The 20,104-nt window shown below is 50.5% G+C and overlaps 6 protein-coding genes across 6 annotated transcripts; 5 read left to right on the top strand and 1 right to left on the bottom strand.

The window, feature by feature from the left end:
* Positions 1-41: 41 nt before the first annotated feature.
* ARB_00963 (uncharacterized protein) lies at positions 42-1,189 on the top strand (the record flags this gene model as incomplete). Its single annotated transcript, XM_003012666.1, has 4 exons — positions 42-425; positions 484-690; positions 756-911; positions 974-1,189. 4 exons carry the CDS (start codon positions 42-44, stop codon positions 1,187-1,189), a joined length of 963 nt encoding a protein of 320 aa, XP_003012712.1.
* Positions 1,190-2,203: 1,014 nt separating this feature from the next.
* On the top strand, positions 2,204-3,100 carry ARB_00962 (uncharacterized protein; the record flags this gene model as incomplete). Its single annotated transcript, XM_003012665.1, has 2 exons — positions 2,204-2,741; positions 2,931-3,100. 2 exons carry the CDS (start codon positions 2,204-2,206, stop codon positions 3,098-3,100), a joined length of 708 nt encoding a protein of 235 aa, XP_003012711.1.
* Positions 3,101-3,689: 589 nt separating this feature from the next.
* ARB_00961 (uncharacterized protein) lies at positions 3,690-6,030 on the top strand (the record flags this gene model as incomplete). Its single annotated transcript, XM_003012664.1, has 2 exons — positions 3,690-3,694; positions 3,810-6,030. The coding sequence occupies 2 exons, from the start codon at positions 3,690-3,692 to the stop codon at positions 6,028-6,030; spliced, it is 2,226 nt and encodes a 741-aa protein (XP_003012710.1).
* Positions 6,031-10,068: 4,038 nt separating this feature from the next.
* On the top strand, positions 10,069-13,427 carry ARB_00960 (uncharacterized protein; the record flags this gene model as incomplete). Its single annotated transcript, XM_003012663.1, has 2 exons — positions 10,069-10,924; positions 10,993-13,427. 2 exons carry the CDS (start codon positions 10,069-10,071, stop codon positions 13,425-13,427), a joined length of 3,291 nt encoding a protein of 1,096 aa, XP_003012709.1.
* Positions 13,428-14,303: 876 nt separating this feature from the next.
* ARB_00959 (F-box domain and ankyrin repeat protein) lies at positions 14,304-15,680 on the bottom strand (the record flags this gene model as incomplete). Its single annotated transcript, XM_003012662.1, has 1 exon — positions 14,304-15,680. One exon carries the CDS (start codon positions 15,678-15,680, stop codon positions 14,304-14,306), a length of 1,377 nt encoding a protein of 458 aa, XP_003012708.1.
* A 2,123-nt stretch (positions 15,681-17,803) lies between these two features.
* Positions 17,804-19,657, top strand: ARB_00958 (uncharacterized protein; the record flags this gene model as incomplete). The annotated part of the gene is made up of 1 exon (XM_003012661.1): positions 17,804-19,657. The coding sequence occupies one exon, from the start codon at positions 17,804-17,806 to the stop codon at positions 19,655-19,657; it is 1,854 nt and encodes a 617-aa protein (XP_003012707.1).
* Between the last annotated feature and the right edge of the window lie 447 nt (positions 19,658-20,104).

Below are 20,104 nucleotides of genomic sequence, written 5' to 3'. Positions count from 1 at the left end.
CGACCCGACAATTGGATGCTGCTACTGATATAATATTTACGATGTCTACGTCTCTCCTGCACACACAGCTCGGGCTAAGCTCGTCCGACCCCCAGGCCTCGCTGCGCCTGTCCCAGCAAGCTCCCTCATTCCTGCAGACGCAGCCCTCCCGCTTCCCTTCATTCCCCTTCTCGATCTTCACCCAGCGCGAAACACCGGAGCTATGGACGAGCTACGAGCAGCTGCTGGCTGCCTGCCTACGGACGGGAGACGACAAGTCTGCGCGGGAGTGTCTGGATAGATTGTCGAGTCGGTTTGGAAAGGACAACGAGCGGGTTATGGGGCTGCAAGGGCTATATGATGAGGCTACTGCGCCGGACGAGGCGGCGCTGAAGAAGGTGTTGGAGAAGTACGACGGTATTCTCAAGGAGAATCCAGTCAATGTTGTGAGTAATGAGACATTTCTGAGGCGGTCCGGACATGGTTTGCTAACTATTTGTGTAGCCAGTGTTGAAGCGACGGGTTGCTGTTCTACGGTCTCTAGGCAGAGCTGGTGAGGCTATATCCAGCATGGTAGAGTTCCTGGATGCATTCCCAACTGATGCAGAGGCATGGTGTGAGCTGTCGGACCTGTATCACAGCCAGGGTCTCTCTTCACAGTCCATCTTCTGTCTCGAAGAAGCTCTCCTCATCCTGCCAAATGCATGGAACGTACGTTTTTGTCCTCGTCTACTGGAATTTGAGCTGAAATTGGACATTGGCTGATGAGTGAATAGTTGCATGCACGGCTAGGAGAGTTGCTGTATATATCAACACACTCCCCCGAGTCCGCAGAAACGACGCTAAAACCCCTGGCGGAGTCTGTACGACGCTTCTGCCGAAGCATCGAGCTCTGCGACGATTATCTGCGCGGGTACTACGGGCTGAACCTGGTATGCACTTACTCCTTTATTGTACTACTCCTCTATGAGTGGCTAGGCTTACATGGTCGTAGAGTACCGCTCGGCTGCTGGAGAGGCTAGGCCCCAAGTCGAGACGAGACGAGACGCTGCCAACAGCCGAGACGACACAGAAGCTCAATGAGCTGTCCGTGCAGAAGTTGCGAGAGATTGTAACGGAGAGATGCAAGGACGGACGGAGCCCGGAGTTCAATGAGAGCGAGCTCATCGCAGCCCAGGCGCTGCTTGACCGGCTGTCCAAGTCAAGCTGATGGGACAGTACATACGTGCATGCACCATCTTCCATCGTCGTCGATCTTCTGTCGGTATCCGAGTCTAAGTATGGAGTAGCTGAGGGTGTGCGCGAGAAACAGCTCCAGAGTTCGTCGATCTACTTAGCATAGCACTCCAAAAAATATGCTTATGGCCATGCTTGATGCACATAGCTCTCCCTCCCTCTCTCTCTCTATAGACAGGCATACAAGCAGTAGATCGACGGGATCTTTCTTGAGTGAACTATTCTCCTAACTTCCATCGTCTGTCTCCCACCAGTAAGCAAGCCTACCAAATAACGAGCACCCAAGCAGGCACGCCGCCACGCGCAAAGCAAGCAAGCAAGTGCGAAGACAGCATGACGTGGCACCACAAGCAGGAAGCCGGTAGGAATGAGTAAGGGAGAAGCAGTGGTGGAGGAGGAAAAGGAGGCGTCCCTTGGTCAGGGGTAGGGGGGCAGGTTCCCGGTCAGCAGTCAGTCAGTCAATCCGTCGAGTATCCGTCCGAGGGGAAGTAAAAAGCGTCTTAAGTTAGCTCTTCACTTCGGTCTATTCAATTGACTATGGGGAATATCGAATATTGACGTAATAGCGAGGACTTTAAGGCCTTTTCTTTTCTTTTCCCTTGCGTCGTTTCTTTTGGCGCTCAGTCAATATATCAACTGTCTGCTTATTTAGTTCTCTACTTCTGGCTCGTATTTGATATTGACATCGACACCGATGAATCGACCAGTCAACCGTACCAGCAGCAACAGGTCAGTCGTCGTCAATGAATAACAGCCAGTAAATGAGCGAGTGAGCTGAAGGCTGCCTGAGATGCAGTCAGTCATGGCCGCCAGCAGGCCTCCTCTAGGCAGCAGAATAGACTCGAAGTACCGACGCCTCACTCTGGCCGCCTCACTGCAGGCGGTGACATTCCCTCTGCCTGTCTCCGTCTGCCTGTCTCTGCCTCTGCTCATGTATCTGTATCTGTATCTGTATCATGTATCTATGTATCTGTCCGTGTATCACTCTATGTATCTGCATGTCTATCAGATCTATGCCGAGTCTGTATATCGATCTATGTATAACCTGTATAAACCTACCGTTCCTCGACCTGCCTTTTCTTCTCCTTTCCTTTATCTCGTCCTCTTCATCTTTATCTTCATCTTTATCTTCATCTTTATATCTTTTTATCTTTATCTTTCTGCCTTCGTCGTCGCCAAAAACTGTGCAGACCACATGACCTTTTCCCGATCAGGCAAAAGTAAACATCAACTCCTCGACTTCAACTTCAACTTCGACTTTTCGCTTCTTCTTCTCGTCTACCTCTCTTCTACTTCTTCTTCTTCTTCTTCCTCCTCTTCTTCTCTCCGTCAAATCCTCTTTGCTGCCGCGTCGTTCTTCTTGTCCAGCGTCTCCGCCGGCTCCAACCCTGGCTGGGTACCCATCAGGTCGTCTCCGCCGTTGGGTTGGGCGAACCTAACTACGTCTGCCCTACCAGCATCCCCCGCCAACAGCAGCGCAAACCAGCAGCCCAGCAGGCCGCCAGCCCATCTAGATCGATCTCACGGTCAGTCGCTGAGTTATGTCCGTCACTCGCTCTGCCATCACTCACATAATGCATGTCCTCGTCCCCTGAGCCTCTGCTTAGCCGCCTTTGTTTGCGTGGTGCTGCTGCTGCTCCTCGTCTGAGGGGGGGGCTTGTTCCCGAGTATCGACAGCCTGCCTGCAGCGTCATGATACAGATTGGGCAGCAAAGAACACCAGGCCATAGAGAGCGAAGCAGAACGAGCAGAAAAGAAGAAGAAGAAAAGAAAAAACAAGCAGACAACAAGCAGGCCAAACTCCCCACCTGTGCATCTCTCACCCTGGCCTGGCCCGCCTTGCCCTTTCGCCCTCTTTTTCTTTTTTCCTTTCGGTTTTATTTAAATTGGTTACCTCCCGCCGCCCGCCGTCCGTTGCTTTTGCTTCCTGCTAATGCTCCGTTATTCCTCTTTATATACCCCGTTGTCTCGTCTCTCCGTTAGTTGTTACTGACTGCATAGCATAGCGTACAGGTTAGCCTTCTTTTTGTTGTTCTCGTTTGGCTCTTAGTCCGTCGTGATACCAACCAGCTCCGCTGTTTTGTCGAACAGCCAAGGCCGCCCTTTTTCGATTCAGTTTATATAGACACAAACACAGCTCGCCTCCAGAAAGAAAGAAAGAAAGAAAAAGCCGCCCCTAGCTGGATTCATGTTCTGTTCGCATACCCCAGGAATACCGGATATACTATACACGTTGACTTGCGACGAGACTCCCTGTTTCAGCGGTGACTCGACCTTGGACATCCGAGTCTCACACGGTTTTACACGGCTTCTGCAGTTCCAAGATTCGACACCAACTTCCACGACACCAGCATCGACACCAACTCGCCTCAATTATCCTGCCGTTGGCTCTTAGTTGAGGATATATTCTCCCAGATCGTTCCGTTCCCTGGAGAGATCTGGCCGGATACTTCCTCTTCCGCCGCAATCGTCCCATGCCGTAAGTCTTGTTGTTTATTTACTTTCTGTGTGTATATGATCAAGACCGATGTAACGGAATGCTAACGGCTCAGATTGAACCGTCGCGTGGCTCCCGCCTCTGATCATTCATACAGCGACGACGACTCGTCTGGCACAGGTGTACAGGTCTCTCCGCCTTCCACCTCGAGCCACGAATACCAGGACTACGGAGTTGGAGGTCCTTGGTCTCATCTCCAGTACCCTGACGAACTAAAGCCATCAGACTCCGCCTCGCGACCTCGCACCTCAAACAGACTGCGCGAACCCGTCGATCCTCGGCCATCTCGCCATCGTTCTTCGAGGCGGCACCATCATCACCAGCAACCCCGTGCGCATACACACGCGCACCAACATCCTCACCCCCAGGTCCAACAAGTCCACGCGGTGCCTTCCCACAGGTCAAGACGACCTCTCGCCCGAGCGGCGCCTCCACAGCCGCCTCCGGTCCCCGTATCTCCTGAACCAGACTCCTCCGAAGAGGAAGAGGAGGACGAAGAGGAGGACGAAGAAGACGACGAAGAGGAGGACGAGGACGACTATCTAGACTACGCTCCAAATCCGGCAGACAGACGCTTCTGGCCAACTCCACCAACCCAGGGTCCAGCCTCGTCTGCTCCGTCGTTCAACCCTTATCCTCCGCACCAGCACCCTCCAGCACCCCCATCCTTCCCCCAGCCGCAACATGCTAATGCTGCTCATCCTGGAGTACCTTCAAATCAGCTTGTTCAATTGGGATCTATGGGACATCAGAACCCTATAGGAGGACACATGGGTCAATACTCGCATCAGCAATACCCCTACGGGGGGCACTATCCGCCTCCCCCGCAGGGACACCATCAACAACTACCTCACGGATACTACACTGGTCCAGATGGACTGCCACACCCACACCATCCGCATGCCGGTCAGCGCATGCCACTTCATCACCCACACCACCCACCGCATCACCCGCATGCTCACCTTCCCCGGCACCGTTCACGCAGCGGCTCCCCAGACGATGAAGAGGACTCGCCAAAGCCCACCATGGCTCACCCGGTCATGAGCCACCCACCGTCTTTTCCCGGCACACCGCCTTATATGTCTCCGGAAATGGTACCGTACGGCTATCCACACGCTCTTCCCCACCACCCCATGCTACCCGGAGCCGGACACCCACATGCTCAGGCCCAGGCTCAAGCACAGGCTGCTGCGGCGGCGGCTGCTTACTACCAATATATCCAGCGGTACCCTCATATACCTCCGTCTATGTTCCCGCCTCCGCCATTCTTCCAAATCCAGGGTCGCGAACCGAGCCCGGCTAAGAAAGAGAAGAGTCGGAGTCCATCTCCGCCCAAGTCGCCACCTCCTCCTCCGCCGCCTCCAGCTCCCGCTGAGCCCCCACCCCCGGATCCAAAGGATGAAGCAATCGCTCGACTTGAGAAGTTAATCATTGAAGAACGAAAGGAACGGGAAGAGCGCGATGCTGCTCGCGAAGCTGCCATCAAGAAAGCAGCCGCTGACAAAGCAGCAGCTGAAGCTCTAGCCGCCAAAGAGAAGAAAATTGCTGCCGATGCTGCCGCTGCCGCCACTGCTGCTGCAAAGGAAGAAGCCAGAATCGAAGCAGAAAAGGCCGCTGCCGCTGCCGCCGCTAAAGCTAAAAAGGATGCTGAAGAAGCTGCTGCTGCTGCAAAGAAAGAGGCTGAGGAGGCTGCTGCCATTGCGCTGGCGGAGGCTACAGCCGCTGCCGCTGCGGCGGGGGATGCCAAGGCTGCAGAAGCAGCTGCAGCAGCAACAGAGGCTGCCCTGAAAAAGCCACCGCCGCCAAAGAAGCCCGTTCAATTCAAAGATGCTATAGGCAGGAAATTCAAGTTCCCCTTTGCCCTCTGCAAAACATGGCAGGGTATGGAAGAACTCATCCGCCAGGCCTTCCTGCATGTTGACTTGATCGGTGAACATGTCCTGAATGGACACTACGACCTAGTCGGTCCCAACGGAGACATTATCCTCCCACAAGTCTGGGACACTGTTGTCGAGCCCGACTGGTCAGTTAGCATGCATATGTGGCCTATACCCGAGAAACCCAAGGAGCCGGAACCCGCACCACCACCTCCTCCCCCCCCAGAGGAAGAACCCCCCGTTGCGGTGGTGGATGTTCCAGCTCCTCCACCGCCTCCACCTGCACCGAAGAAGGTGGTACGTCCTGGCGCACCAGGAGGGTTCGCCAAATGGATGACAGGAGGAAAAGTCAAGCCTAGACCAAACCCGAAGGCTGCTAAGAAGGCTGATGCTGGTGGTACGCCTCCTCCACCTCCACCACCGCCTCCTCCTCCACCATAGACAATGATTTGCACTCCCTCAACAATCACAACATCTGCTCTGATACCACAATGTCAGATCATCCAACGGGGATAGCAACATAAAACCAAGAAAAAGAAAAAAAAATCATCACTGGCGGTGGCATTTTGCTTTTTATTTCATTGACATCTCATCTTTTCATTTACACTCATTTTTTGGCCCCTTCTGATTAAGTTTATTGAGCGTGTTGATATTTGACTTCTGTGCCTGTTCCTGACCCTGATTTCAAACCATTTATTAGCCTTTTTGCTTTTGATTTTACCTTTTACAACGCCTTTTCTTCTCCTTTCCTTTGATATCCGGCGGCTTGATGCGAAAAACGACATATAGATCTCTGGTTGTTCGACACTTCTCTTTTTCCCCTTTTTGATTATGCCCTTCGCTTCGCTTACTTTTACCCATCCCCAACACTCTTTTATCACCCCCCGATCCGAGGTTTCAGGTTCATGTTGAGGATGGCATGTATGATTAATGGCGGGAGTTGTGTGCAGACTGAGAGCGTGGTAGGAGGAGCAGGAGGAAGAGGAGGAAGCGGAAATCCACGACATGACGATGAATGATAATGACGGTGGACGCAAGGAGACGAGAAGAAGGTGGGAATGGAAGCAGACATGCGAGGAGAGGTGAGAGATGGGTGGGCTGGTTTCTGTTCTTCAATTCTCCCTTGTGCCTGGGGATGCCACTCGCTCACCTTGCCTCCTATTTACTTTTGATTTCCCGCCAGATGTAATACCCATACCCATACCCATACCTATATTCTTATATGCATTTTATTTCTCAAGTAACTAATTGATTATCTTCTTGACTTTAACAACCTCTACTTACTCAGTACTGCTTCCAAGTTTTTCTCTAAATCACATCCCACATGCGAGATGAAAGCTCGTCACTTACCTAGGCCCCCTGGTGCTGAAATCTTAACCTTACGCGCTCCCTTGCCAGTTTTGTCCTTGTCTTGCCCTGGCAGATCCCGACAGACTTGTTATGAAGCTCATCTGCCTAACCTTCCCTGGCATGTCCTGCCCTGTTCTGCTTAGGTTCTAGCCCTGGAGGAAGAGAGCAAGATTAGCAGCAGGCAGGGTTGGAACAGGGAGTGTTGCAACCAGATGGCATGAAGTGTCTCGCCTATATATATCAGTGACCAGCGTGACGACCGGGGTATACAAGTATCAAGCAAGCAAACAAGCCGCTAGCTGCTCATCATGTGTTCGGCTCTTTCGTATGCGCATACGAAGCTGGGAACCCGTTGAATGAGCGCCGGAGTGTAAGTATATCCCATGCGGAACATGGTTAAGTCTACCATGAAACGCCAACACAACTCAATTAGCTTGTGGTTGTCGACCATGTATAAACTCTTCGACCGAATTGGCCATGCATAAGCGCATAAATAAGCATCCTTCCACCCAGTCAATCTGTAATAGCCGACATCTGCCTGTAGATACCCGACTCACATCCGTAAGTGGCTGCTCTACCCCCTAGCCACCACACTCCACAAATCAACATCTTCACATGGGACCTCTCCGCCTGCTCAGCCTTACCTTTTACGCAAAGGTTCGTCCCGCCCGTTCATTTCCGATGGCAGAGAGGCGATGGCAAAAGGGTGTATGGAGCCGTCCGTATAAGAAGTATCAATTGGCACGCCTGGTGTGGATGGCTCGACCCGTCTGATCCAACGGTCTCAGAGGCACAAACTTGGCAGCGAATCGAAGACTCGCCCTCGCCCGTCCCATCCATGCCCTTACACTCTGCTCCCGGCGCTATATCGCAAACCCCGTCCGTATTTCGTCGTCGCTTGCCCTCCTCCTCGCCGTCCCTTTTTTTTGGTAAGTAAAGTAACGCTTTTTAATCTTTTGATATTTCTTTTTCTGCGTTTTTACCCCTGACAGCTTTACATAAGCATCCACGTGACCATGTTGATATTTTTCCGCTTTTGGCATTTCGCGACTTCAGCCCATCGACTCTTCAGCTTCAGCGACGCTCAACAGCCGCTGGACACGCTGAATCTGCGCTGGCCTGGCGAGATCAGACGATCGCGGCCGGAGTTCGCGCAAGTATCCGTCCTCCCAAGCTCCATCTGATGGCCCCATGCTGACTTTTACATCTGCTCGCTCTCCCCACACCGGCCAATCAGCTCCGCAAGGCCCGAGGATCGCAAGGGAATTACAAGCCACTAAGAATTTTTCCCGCCCCTTAAGAAACAAGCCAAAGCAGCTGCTCGATGGGCTTGCTCTCAGGCAGCTTTATTTTAGTCTTCACACAAGCCGCAGCAGTAGCCCTGCAGGCACGCTCTGTGTTGTGCTGGTAACCAGCGAGGCCAGGCCACTCAGCGTGCATCTGCATCCGTATATACTCCGTACATAGACAGGAGCGGCAGAAGGATTACTTACGGTAGTTAGTTTGGCCTCCCAGGGAGACCGAGCAGACCGAACCTAGCACCGCCCCCTGCCCCGAACGCAACCACTCGACCTGTCGGATCCCCGTCCTTGGTCCCCATCATCTGTGTGCCCATGCACGCTGTCACGGCTGTGAGTCCCGTCGTTGCGCCTCCTGGCTCTTTGTACGCTTCTGGCGACGGCCGTGGTTGGGTAGTATGTGCTCGATAAGACCTTGAGGGACCAGGACTGGAAGAGGTGTGTGTGGCCAGACGCTTTTTAAGCTCGCACGCCTGCATGCTTTTAAATAAATCAACTAAGATTCGATATTTCCTGCTCACTGGTTCTTGGGGATCAGATATTTTTTTCTTCTGCTTCCCTTCTTCTTGGTGTCTGTTTTTCGTTTCGTGTTTTCGCTCCCCCATTATTTGATCGAAGTGTTCTGGGTCTCTCTCTTTTTTTTTTTTTTTTTTTTTTCAACCTTGTCCGTTTCTGTTTACCCCCTTCTCTAAAGTCCCCGCTCTCCCTATCATCTTTGATTCTCTCTCTGCCCCTTTTTTTAGCGCTTCTTAGGAATATCGCACCCCATTATCGTCTTCAGCCTGCTCGCAATCCATCTTTTGCATCGGCGTGTTATTATTTTGGGTCGTTGCGTCCCTTAATGTGTTTTGTTTATATGTTAATTGAATCGACGGAGTGATATACTGCGTCGCCCACTGCACGGCTCCTCCACCCGCCTCACTCGACTTTTCGCCTCCTCCCAGTCCCAGACTCTTATCCGATTCTAAGAAAAGAACGGCAAACAAGCACGACTCGACACATTGACGGCCATCTGTATGTAAGCTTGTTTCAGATTATTGCTCTTTTTCTCCCATTCTTCGAGGTCTAGCTGTGGTGATATACATATATCATGTTTATGTGCATTGATATATAATGCCCGGCTACTCCCTTGCGGGCGAGTCTCTACATATATGCAAGGCGAACGGCCGACATCCTAGAGGAAACCTTGGTTCCCTTACCGCCCGGCCACCCCTGCGCAGGTCTCTGTAACTGATGCCCAAAGATTACACAGCGTTCTCCGGCAGGCCCCCCGGCTCACCTTTCGACACATCTCTTTACTGCTGCTGCTGCTGCTGCTGCTGCTGCGTCTACGGAGTATTCCTGCAGCTGTTGTTTCTGCTTGCTTGCGTGCGTGCGTGCCTGGGAGCTGGCTGGCTGGCTGGCTGTTCGTTCCGGCCTGCTGTCTCCGTCACCCTTTTCCTGCTTGGGGGGTTTTCCGGTGATCCCTCCCATTCCATGCGCCTATACTGGCCTCCTCGCATTGTCCGCTGCATGCCATTTATCGTCCCTGTCGCACAAAATCTCGAAGATGTCTCATGCAAGTCGTGAAGCATAGTGCAACCGGCCCATAGCACAATCCCAAATCCACGCGCAACATCTCATATTACACCCTGATAGACGTCGTCATACCATCCCTCACTCAACCGAAAGAAAGATTGAGTGAAGGGGAAAGAGACGAACAGCGCTGTCTAGCCGAATTCTCGCTATCTTTGTCGTCGCTCATAGCCATTCTAACCCCATCTTTGATCATCTCTGGCAGATATTTGGGTGAGGTTATGGTTATATTCGTTGCTCCCTCCAGATTGCAAACATGACTTCGACAATACCGCAACCGACTCGGTTGCCTTCTAACCCACCTCCTCGAAGCCCTCCGAGATCAGCCCTTCCTCCGATACCAGCTTCGAAAACCAGGAAAAGCATGCCAGGGCCCGGCGACTCGGTTAAGCTATACGCAACTTCCCCCCTTCCTTCAAAATTACGAACTCCCTCCGCCGTCCAGACCAAGTCTGCGGTTCCATCTAATCTCGGAATATCGTCGCTTTCACCGAGTAAAAGCTCGTTCAGATCCCCCTCGGTATGCCTTACCCCTGGAAGCCCAGACAAAGCCGTACGCCGGACCGTGAGCATTGCTTCATTCCCCCAACCCCCCAAGGCCAGTCGACCCTCTCTCTCCACTCAATCTTCTTTCTCAGGAAATCCCCCCGATAGCCCAAGGTCAGTGCCGAATCCCAGGACGAAGAAAAAGGCTCCGCGCATAGATACTGGCGCGGGGTCGCAACTGAAGAACTCAAAAACACCAAGTCTGCTCAACGGTAGCGGGGATGGTAAATCGATACCCAACTCTCGTAACTCGGGAGGCCACGCTAGTATAGTATCGCCCACCCAAAGTCGGTGCTCATCCGCCCAGGACTCGTATTCGACCAGTGCCACCACGTATGATGATGAAGAAGGCACACGGCGAGGGCGAGATGGTGTTGATGACTCGACTGGCGGTTCGAATCGAAGTCCCAAGGGCAGAGAGGGCAAAGGAAATGTCCTGGTAAGTGTGCGAGTTCGACCAGACCTGTCGTCCGGAGAGGGCAAAAACTCTGAAGGAGAATGGTTGGTCGACGGTAGAAGGAGTTTGGTGTCGTATAGAGGAAAAGAAGGCGGCGATTATTTTTACGGTAATTATCAATCTTTACACTCGACCTTTTCGACACAAACATGGCTGGATGAATTAACTGTTCGATAGATAATGTTTTTACCACGCATGATAATAATGCTAAGGTGTACGATGCATCTGCGAAACGACTTGTCCGCCGTGTCATGGAAGGTTACCATGGCACGGTTTTTGCTTATGGAATGACCGGCACTGGAAAGACGTTCTCTATGCAGGGAACCGCTACATCTCCCGGTGTCATTCCCCTTGCGATCACAGATATCTTCTCATATATCAGAGAAACACCCCATCGCGAATTCTTGCTCAGAGTTAGTTATCTGGAAATATACAACGAGAAAATCCACGATCTGTTATCCATGTCCGCATCGGGGCAAGGAAATGGAACTGGGGCCCAAGGCCAGCAACAAGAAGAGATCAAGCTTCGCGAGGATAGCAAGCGAGGAGTTTACGCTACGCCACTCAAGGAGGAAATAGTCCAAAGCCCAACCCAATTGCTACGTGTTATCGCCAGAGGAGACCATTCCAGGAGAACGTCCAGTACGCAGTTCAACTCACGAAGTTCTCGAAGTCATGCTGTCGTCCAGATTGTTGTGGAAAGCAGAGAGCGAGCTCCTGTAGCTGGGCATGAGAAGCGGGCTGCAATTGCTCCCGGTGGAGTCCGTGTATCAACCCTCAGCCTGATCGATCTCGCTGGTTCCGAGCGTGCTGCCGAAAGCAAGGAACGCAGGGCAGAAGGTGCCCATATTAACAAGAGTTTGCTTACCCTTGGAACAGTCATTGCTCGTCTAAGCGTTGAGAAGGAGGGCAAAAATGGAGACAAGGAAGGAAAACATTTACCCTACAGAGACAGCAAGCTCACTCGATTGCTACAGCCCGCACTCTCGGGTAACTCCCTTGTCAGTATTCTATGTACGATCCAGGTTGGGTCTGGCGGAACCGCTGCATCTTCCCAGTCACATACGAACGAAACCATGAACACGCTCAAGTTCGCTGCACGAGCAAAGAATAACATCGTCAGCCACGCAAAACGAGCCGAGGAGTCTTTGGGCAGTGGTACAGGCGATGCAGGCAGCAGGGTCTTGCTTGAGAGGTACAGAATGGAGATCCAGTCTCTACGTCGTCAATTGGAGAATCAAGCCAAAGCGGAGACACCAACCACCACCTCCGAGACAGAATCAAAAGAAGAAGAGCGTGCCAGAGAAAAAGAAGCCGCGCTTCGTCACGAAGAACAAATGCTGGAGATGCAGCTTGCTCGTACCGCGCTGAAAGAACGAATTGAGCACTTAAACAGGTTGATCCTATGTTCAAAATCAACTGGCGTCAATGCAAGTCTAGCTAGGTTCTCCTCCCAAACCAGCCCAGGCTCCGTGGATATTCGATCACTACGATCCTCCGTTTCTCATTCTACACTGGGTGCCGGTACAGCATTGAATCGCTCTACATCTCTTGCCTCAATGAAGAGCAGTGCAAGTGCTGGCCATGCCAACGCAGTTGCCCCCTTTGCCCATCACCAAGATGACGACGATGAGATGATCGGTGAATTCGCGGACGGCATGGCAAGCTTGCAGGTCCAAGTAAATGCACTCCAGGCCGACCTTGCAGACAAAAACAGATACATCTCAACGCTTGAGCGTCGACTACTTCAAGCCCGTCGATCAAGTCATTCTCGTGTTTCCATGGGCCTGAACCATCACCACCATCTCAAATCGTGTAGCACGACATCTTCAAATAATGATTCGGACCTTGCCTCTCTTTTGCGGGAGAAGGACATGGAAATCGCAGACTTACGATTACAGTTGGACGACAAAGATCGAATGGTGGCCGCACTGAGATCGGCAGCGAGGCAAAGGGACATGGCACACCTGACTGGCGGGAGCACAAACGCAACTAATCGAGCAGATGCTGCGCCTACACCTCCACCGCTTCACCCACCGCCACCTGTGGGAGCAGATTACAAGATCATGGGCATCAACAACGCCATATTACCCCATCACAACAGCCACAGCCACAACAACCATCACAGCGAGACGAACTCATTATTTAGCAATAGTGGCGTTGGCTCTGGCTCGGTATTGGGACGGGTCAGCCCCAACCTTCTTCCGCCGGTGAAGTTAAGCGCCGAAGATAGAGATAGGAAGCGAAAGAGCGTTGATGAAATGTCGCGCATGCTGGATGAGATGATTCAAGATCGAGTCGAGAGCGGCCATCTCATTAAGACTTCCAAGGGTCATATGCGAGTTTCCAGTGCTGGTGTATCCCCAAAGAGCAACGATGGAACTCCGCAAAAAAATAGCAGGATGTCAAGAATGTCAACTGGCACAGTTGCAGACCTGTCGTCCAGCAATGGCCTCTTCTCGGACGTCACCTACAGCCATTCTCGCACCAAAGACTCCATTTCCACCAATTCCGACAATCAGCTTCGGCGTGATGAAGAGCCCTCGGAGCAAAATGCAACGAACATGGATACCTCCGTTGACAAACCGGCTCCGAGGCCTATGTCATCGTAGTCATCCCTACACTACTTGCCCGTCCAAGTAATGCTGGTCACGATTCTCTCGATTTAATTCCATATACAGTTTACCAGTTAACCTTGGTTGCTTTTACCTAGAGCTTGATACATTTCTCTACTACGCCTTTTTACCATTTATTACCTACTTATTTTTATGCCTTGGTCATGCACGTTTTTCTTGCGAAAAGGGTCTTTCGATTTCATCTTATCTTTCCTTTTTCCTCTCCACAATTTCCCGCCATACCATCTTCGCTTGCTTTTCCCCGCCGGCAGCCTGCGTACTCCGTACATTGTGCTATTTCTACTTCTTTGTACAAGTTGGATATCCTGATTTTTCTCGTTACTTGTTTGTTTGGCCTTGGTGGTCAACCTTAATTCGCTGGTGTTTTGATCAGTCAAAAGCCAGATACGATTGGTTTGCCGCATTTTTCCTTGCTTGTTTCTTCTTTTTCAGACATGTCAGTTATATATCCCCATTCTCCTCTTTTGCGTATCTTATGACTATTTTTGTCGCGGTCTCCCTAATTTTTTTTTTTTTTTTTTTATACGAGCTTTGCTCTTTGTTCCTCCCAATCATTAGTGAGCGGAGAATTGAAATGAAGTACTTATACAGCATGATGTATGAATAGAATACTATTCGTTCTCATCTCTTTCCGACGTCTTTACTGTTTCCCGTTCCAACCTAAGATAAAGCAATCGATGTACTTGTATATAGCGATACTATTTATAGCGCTGCAAGTTCCTGGGTATCTTTAAGGAAATCGAAATATGCCACTAATTTTTATAAGATAACTAATCCATCGAAAAGGAAAGAGAAGAACGAAAGAAAGCTGGGCATAGTAGTTGACCAATATACTCAATAAGAGAACCCGTATTACCCAGCATTAGTTGTGCTTTCTGTATCAATGGCGTCATTGGCATCATGATCATGAATTGCACCATTTTCTATCAACACAGCACGTAGCTTGTCATTCTTGGATGCAATAGCGACTAACCGTGGAGTTCGGCCAAATTCATCACTGACATTTACAGAGGCTCCACGCGCAATTAAAAGGTTTATCAGGTCCATATGCCCAAAAATCGCCGCTGTAAATAACGGTGTGTGCTCACTATCATTCCGAGTCTCTATATTCGCTCCACGATCAAGAAGCAGAGTGGCGGATTCAAGGAACCCTTTTCTTGTAGCTGATGATAAGGGGGTATCTCCGGCTGAGTCTTTAGCTTCTATATTTGCTCCATGTTCAAGAAGCAATTTGGCAAATTCAGTATTCCTAAGACCAGCGGCCACATGAAGCGGGGTGCTACCTGTGTCATCTTGTAGGTCTATGTTAGCCCCCTTCTTAAGCAGGAGTTCGAAGGCTGACATTTGATTTTCCTCCATTGCAATAGCTAAACAGCAGCTACCGTTGCTGTCCAGAAAATCGATGTCAGCCCCATTATCAATCAGCAGTTCCATGATTTCCACATTCCCGTATTCGGTAGCTCCACCTAAAGGGGTCATGCCATTCTCATTCACAATGTCGATGGAGGCTCCTTTATGTATCAAGAGCTTGGCAATCCCCAGATATCCATTTTCAACTGCCAGGGATAAGGCAGTGCGATTTTCCTTATTCATATGATCTAGATCAATATCTTTCTCAAGTAGGAGTCTGACAATCTCTTCGTTTCCATGTTCTGCAGCAATTGTTAATGCAGTATCACCGTGCGGTACATCAGTCTCGAATTTTGCTCCATGATCAAGCAGCCATTTTACTTTTTTAGTGCTGCCTTCCTCTATGGATTCAGAAAATGGGGTATTGCCTTCATCATCACCCAGATTGATATCCGCCCCTGCGTTAAGTAACAGGGCTGCTAACTCTTCATTTCCCTTCACGATCGCCCAAAAGAATGCTGAATAATGACTACCAGGATCCCGGATGTTTATATTCAGATCAGGGCATCGCTTTATCAGGAGCTCGGCGACATTATAATGACCGCGAGTTGCTGCTAGAATCAGGGGTGGGCCGGAAGACGCAGCGTTAGGGTCGGCCCCGTGATCTAGAAATTTTCCAACTGCGGCAGCATTGCCGGTGTCTGACGCGCGATACATTCCGCTTCCTCCAGAGTATCGAATACTATATTGATACAGGAAGGTATTCAGCCCCTGGTAAAAGCGCCGGCAGGTTCGGGCAAGGGTATTGATATCGTGTGCATTTCGTGACGCTTTGGCAATAGCTATTACCAACTCAAGAGGTAGTTCAGCCAGCCCCATGTTTGTTTTTTATGCTGCTCTTTATCTTGTCTTCTTCTTGCTCATTTCCTCTCGTCTTTTTGGCTTTGATACTGCGAAAAGGAGAACCTTTCAACCTTTTTGGGAATTGGGAAAAGCTGATATCACGTGCCTCGGCTGCTGAGTCATCACAGAGCCTCAACTTCTCCTTTTTTTTCTTTATCTCAACATCAAAATGACAAAAAAAACGGACGAAGCGGAAGCAAAAGGCGGGACAAGATAGTTTGCGGCTACGCGATCACAGGTAATTTTGCTAAGGGACGCTGAGCGGTTTCAGGGGAGAGTTGACGCGGGGTGTTTGCTAGCTCGGACCCTCGTTGGCTGCCGTCGAATCCAATAGTTAGCACTGTGTACTCCGTACAGAAGCTTGTCGGGAACGGAGTATTTCCTACGGAGTCAAGGTACTTCGAAGCAATGGGAGGTCGAGTATCAGGATTGTCAGCGTGCATGGAGGTTATTAATATCCTGCAGAATTATTCACCATCGCACGTAGCCACCAACGGCGACAGAACGCTCCGTCCTTAGTCAGGCCAGTCTGAGAGCAGTGCAGCCTTTCGTCTGCCGTTCCCATGCCGGTTCTGAAACACTGGCGGCTCCACCACCGAGGGCCATAGTTCGGCTATCACGAATCACTAATCGCGACACTTTCATGTCACGGTGCGGGCTGGGATGCTCTCCCTCACTGCAGAGTCTTCAAACGGGTGAATCGCCCCAGGACCATGTCCAATCAGCTCCTGTCAGGGCACTTTTTCGCTGTTGTCCCTGTACGGAGTACCTGGAACCTGAAGCTTGAAACGCGAGATGAGGTGGAACATGAGGGATTGGTTTTTACCTGCCTGCGAAGAGGAGGGTGTCTCTTCCTTAGCCACTCAGGATGGACATATCAATTATTTGATATACGGAGTATGGATCATCGATGAGAAAAAAGAGTGCTGTCCGACCTCCAGCCGTGGCACCAGAGGAGACCCATCTATGGATCGTCTCCCAACTCGTCCACCACATCGTTCGGATTCCCACTCCCCCCTTGCTGTTTGACGTCACTCCTGGCCGCCTGTCAAAGGTGATACGCTGCTGCGAAGGTGCTATGGAGTAACATGGGTCCCGGTTATGATTAGGATCCGCGGTCTCAACCTCTTTTCCCCATATTTGGTGTCGTCCGTCCCGCTGGTCTCCTGGGTTGGATACGGTACCTCGTACGCGGGCTTTATCGCTCTCTCTTAGTGGCGAAAATCGCTCTTCTTTTTCCCTAAATAATAACCAGGTCAGCTTCGTCTCACGCGATTCTCTCATCCTTGTGTGTGCATGTTTGATATAGATACAGATATCCAGGAGATATATTTCCACCAGATAGGGTGCTGGCCTGCCCAAGAATAGATATCTCTTACCGCGCTTATGGCTCCTTGATCCAGGGGCTGCCTCTCATTACATACTCTCTTCTTGTCTTTCTGTTTTTCCTTCTTCTCTCCTGGATCTTCCTTTTCTTCCGCCTTTGGGAGATTTACAAGAACTATATACTTAGTGATCGACTGGCATCGGTTTAGCCTTCCACTCGTTGTGCATCGTGTCTTTTTCATATAGATAGCCGGGTTCCACCGCGGTTACATATATGCTTCAATCCATATATGTACGCTGACCCCTTGGAGGCCCTTTTGCTCTTGTGCCCCGTGCCCCCGCAGTGCCTTTGCTAGCCTTAATTGCCGTTCCTTTTAAATATTTCGCTCTGGGGTCGTTTTCCCTTTGTCTCTCCCTCTCCGCCCAAGACTGTGTTGGAGCCCACGCTCAACCATATTTTCCTCTGGCCGGCCTGGTGGAAGATGCCCTCTCTGAGCCTTTAGTCACTCCTTTATTTGCACGTCTGTTACCGGTCTTCTTTCCTTTTGGAAGGGAAAACGTCTCTCCTTAGCCGATATAACGAATGTTGCAGTCGTTTTAACGAAGGCTCAACGTGGAATTTGGATTGATAGTTTGCCCATCATCGACATCAAGCATATTTGGTGCACTGAAGGAGCAACGAAGCTGGGCAACAAAAGTCGCGGCCTGACTGTTTCGCGACGCCATCCATCTTCCAAGGAAAAAAGACACTCCCTTATTCTGTGATTTTCAACATGATTATCGCATCTCGACGAAATTTGCATGACATGAGTATGCGCAGAGCACCGGCTACCTTATCCAGTGGCAGCCTGCGGGTTCCCTTACTCGACTCTCCGCTACCATCTCCAAGTCTTCCCGCTGCCGTACCTCGACAGGGTAAAAAACCATTGCCAAGATGGTTGATACGGCTCCGGAGGCTTGCTCTGTGGATTGGGTGCTTGGTTGGAATATTCTTTTGCATACAATCTACCCCTTGGTTCGCTCATCTTGACCCAGTTACGCCTGTAGGAGCTACTGGAAGCTATGAGATTGTTGAGAGTGATACATTGCCAGAAGTAGCTGGCCCAATTCTAGTGGACGACGAGCGTGGAAGGGCAAGGTGGACTATTTCCTTACCAGAGAATCTCGATTATCCTCTCTCTCCTGCAGAATACTCGAAAATATGCAAGGACGCCGAGGCAATGTCACTCCATCTAGCCGATGGAAAAGAACATAGTGGATATTACCACGTGGATAAGAATTATATCGATATTGACGAGGCGAAGCGGCGAGATATCATCCCATCAAAACTCAATGGACGCATTCCCAAAAATGTTGCAGATAACGTTGTTGGTGGAGAGAAATATCTCAAGATGCGGGATACCATGCCTGTCTGTAAGAAGAGCTTGACATTTGTGATGCAGACGGAAGACGCAGGTCTGGGGGCTACCTTGATGGGTTTATGGATGAGCTATGGCCTGGCAAAGAAAGAAGGACGTTCATTTTTCATCGACGACAAGAACTGGTCTTACGGTCGATATACCAATTATTTCAAGCAACCTCCGTTGCCAGACTGCCAGCCTCCCCCAGTTTCGCATAGAACCCCATTCCCTCACCACGCACGCCATCTTCTCATATCATCGGCCACTACTCAGTGGACTTTCGGAACCAAATTCAACGAGCGGTTTGAAAGCTCACGAAAAACAGGCGCTGACAGGCAAAAGGAGATGTTCAAATTCCTCCGCGCGGGATACGAAGCACTCTTCCATATCGACAGCGACGATGCAAAGTACATTGAGCAACGAATGGCTGAGATACGAAGCTCTATTCCAAAGGGCGGTGGCCCTCTGATCAGCATCCATGTCCGCCGTGGTGACCGCCATCCATTTGAGTTCCAGTACGAGAAGTCCTACATCCCGCTTGATATATATGTCGATGCGGCAAACGAACTCGTCACCTCCTTTTACAACCAGAGGTCTATATTCTCCTACAACATCAACGGCAGTAGTAGCAAGAAGGCCTCCGAAGCCCAGTACAGAGCTACATCGAGCATGATTCTCGCCTCTGATGACCCAGAGACTTATACTTCTCCTGAGATGAAAGGCATCGTCAAGGCGCAGTCAAACCTTGTGTCAAGTGGTGACGGACCTCTGGACGGCTCTCGAGATCTCCCTGAGGAACCCAGTGGTAAATCCGCTAAAATTGTTGCTAAGAAGCCCCAAAAGGACCCCAAAATTGACTGGGACGGTGGTTTTTTCAACAGCATTTTCTGGTCTCTTGGGGATACCTCGCTTATCCCTTCGGCGGAAGGCAGCCCTTCCGCGTCTCAGGGGACGTCTTCCGTATTCCCCCCACATCGCGTTGTCCGCGAATCGGAATACGAGAGACTTCGTTTCAACCCATCTCCCGAGGCTCTCCGGTTGCGCGAGCTTGTTGCTAAAACATACCTTAACGACCTGTCACTTCTAGCTGAGGGAGATGGTGTTGTTTGTGCTGTGAGTAGCACTACATGCCGGCTATTAGCCGTCATGCTGGGATGGAATAAGGCAATTACCCATGGAGCTTGGAAGAACGTTGATGGGAAGATAGACTGGATGGGAATTGTTTGATCAACGGGTCTCGCCCTTCTTATTTTCCTTTGATGGAATACACGGCTAACGGTCTGTTCTGGAAGAAATTCCTGGCGTTTTGTCTTTATTTTTGGTTGGGCTATTCCACTGAGCGCTTGCAGCGACTTTTGAACTCATCTTGTTTTCTTCATTCGTTTACATTTCTTCTTCCTCTTTTTATTGTTCTTTTCTTTTTCTCCCCTTTTTTTGTTTTCAAGCAACATGATACCCTACATATCAGATGTCTGTCACCCACATATGTTGCTGGCCACAAATGTCATAGAATATTTTATTTCTGGGTTTCACAGGCGACACCACACGGTTTGTGTACCGTACCTGGAATGGTTTACCATTTCCCAGCGGATATTGATATCCGTCCGGAATGCAGTATTACGATCTACCCCCGCTATGACACTACCGCGAAACAAATAGACAGAGGTAGATGAA

Source organism: Trichophyton benhamiae (assembly GCF_000151125.1).
Source record: "Trichophyton benhamiae CBS 112371 chromosome Unknown contig02295.1, whole genome shotgun sequence".
Taxonomy (NCBI): domain Eukaryota; kingdom Fungi; phylum Ascomycota; class Eurotiomycetes; order Onygenales; family Arthrodermataceae; genus Trichophyton; species Trichophyton benhamiae.
The sequence above is the reverse complement of the archived record's forward strand: the minus strand, read 5'-3'. Positions and strand labels throughout refer to the sequence as shown.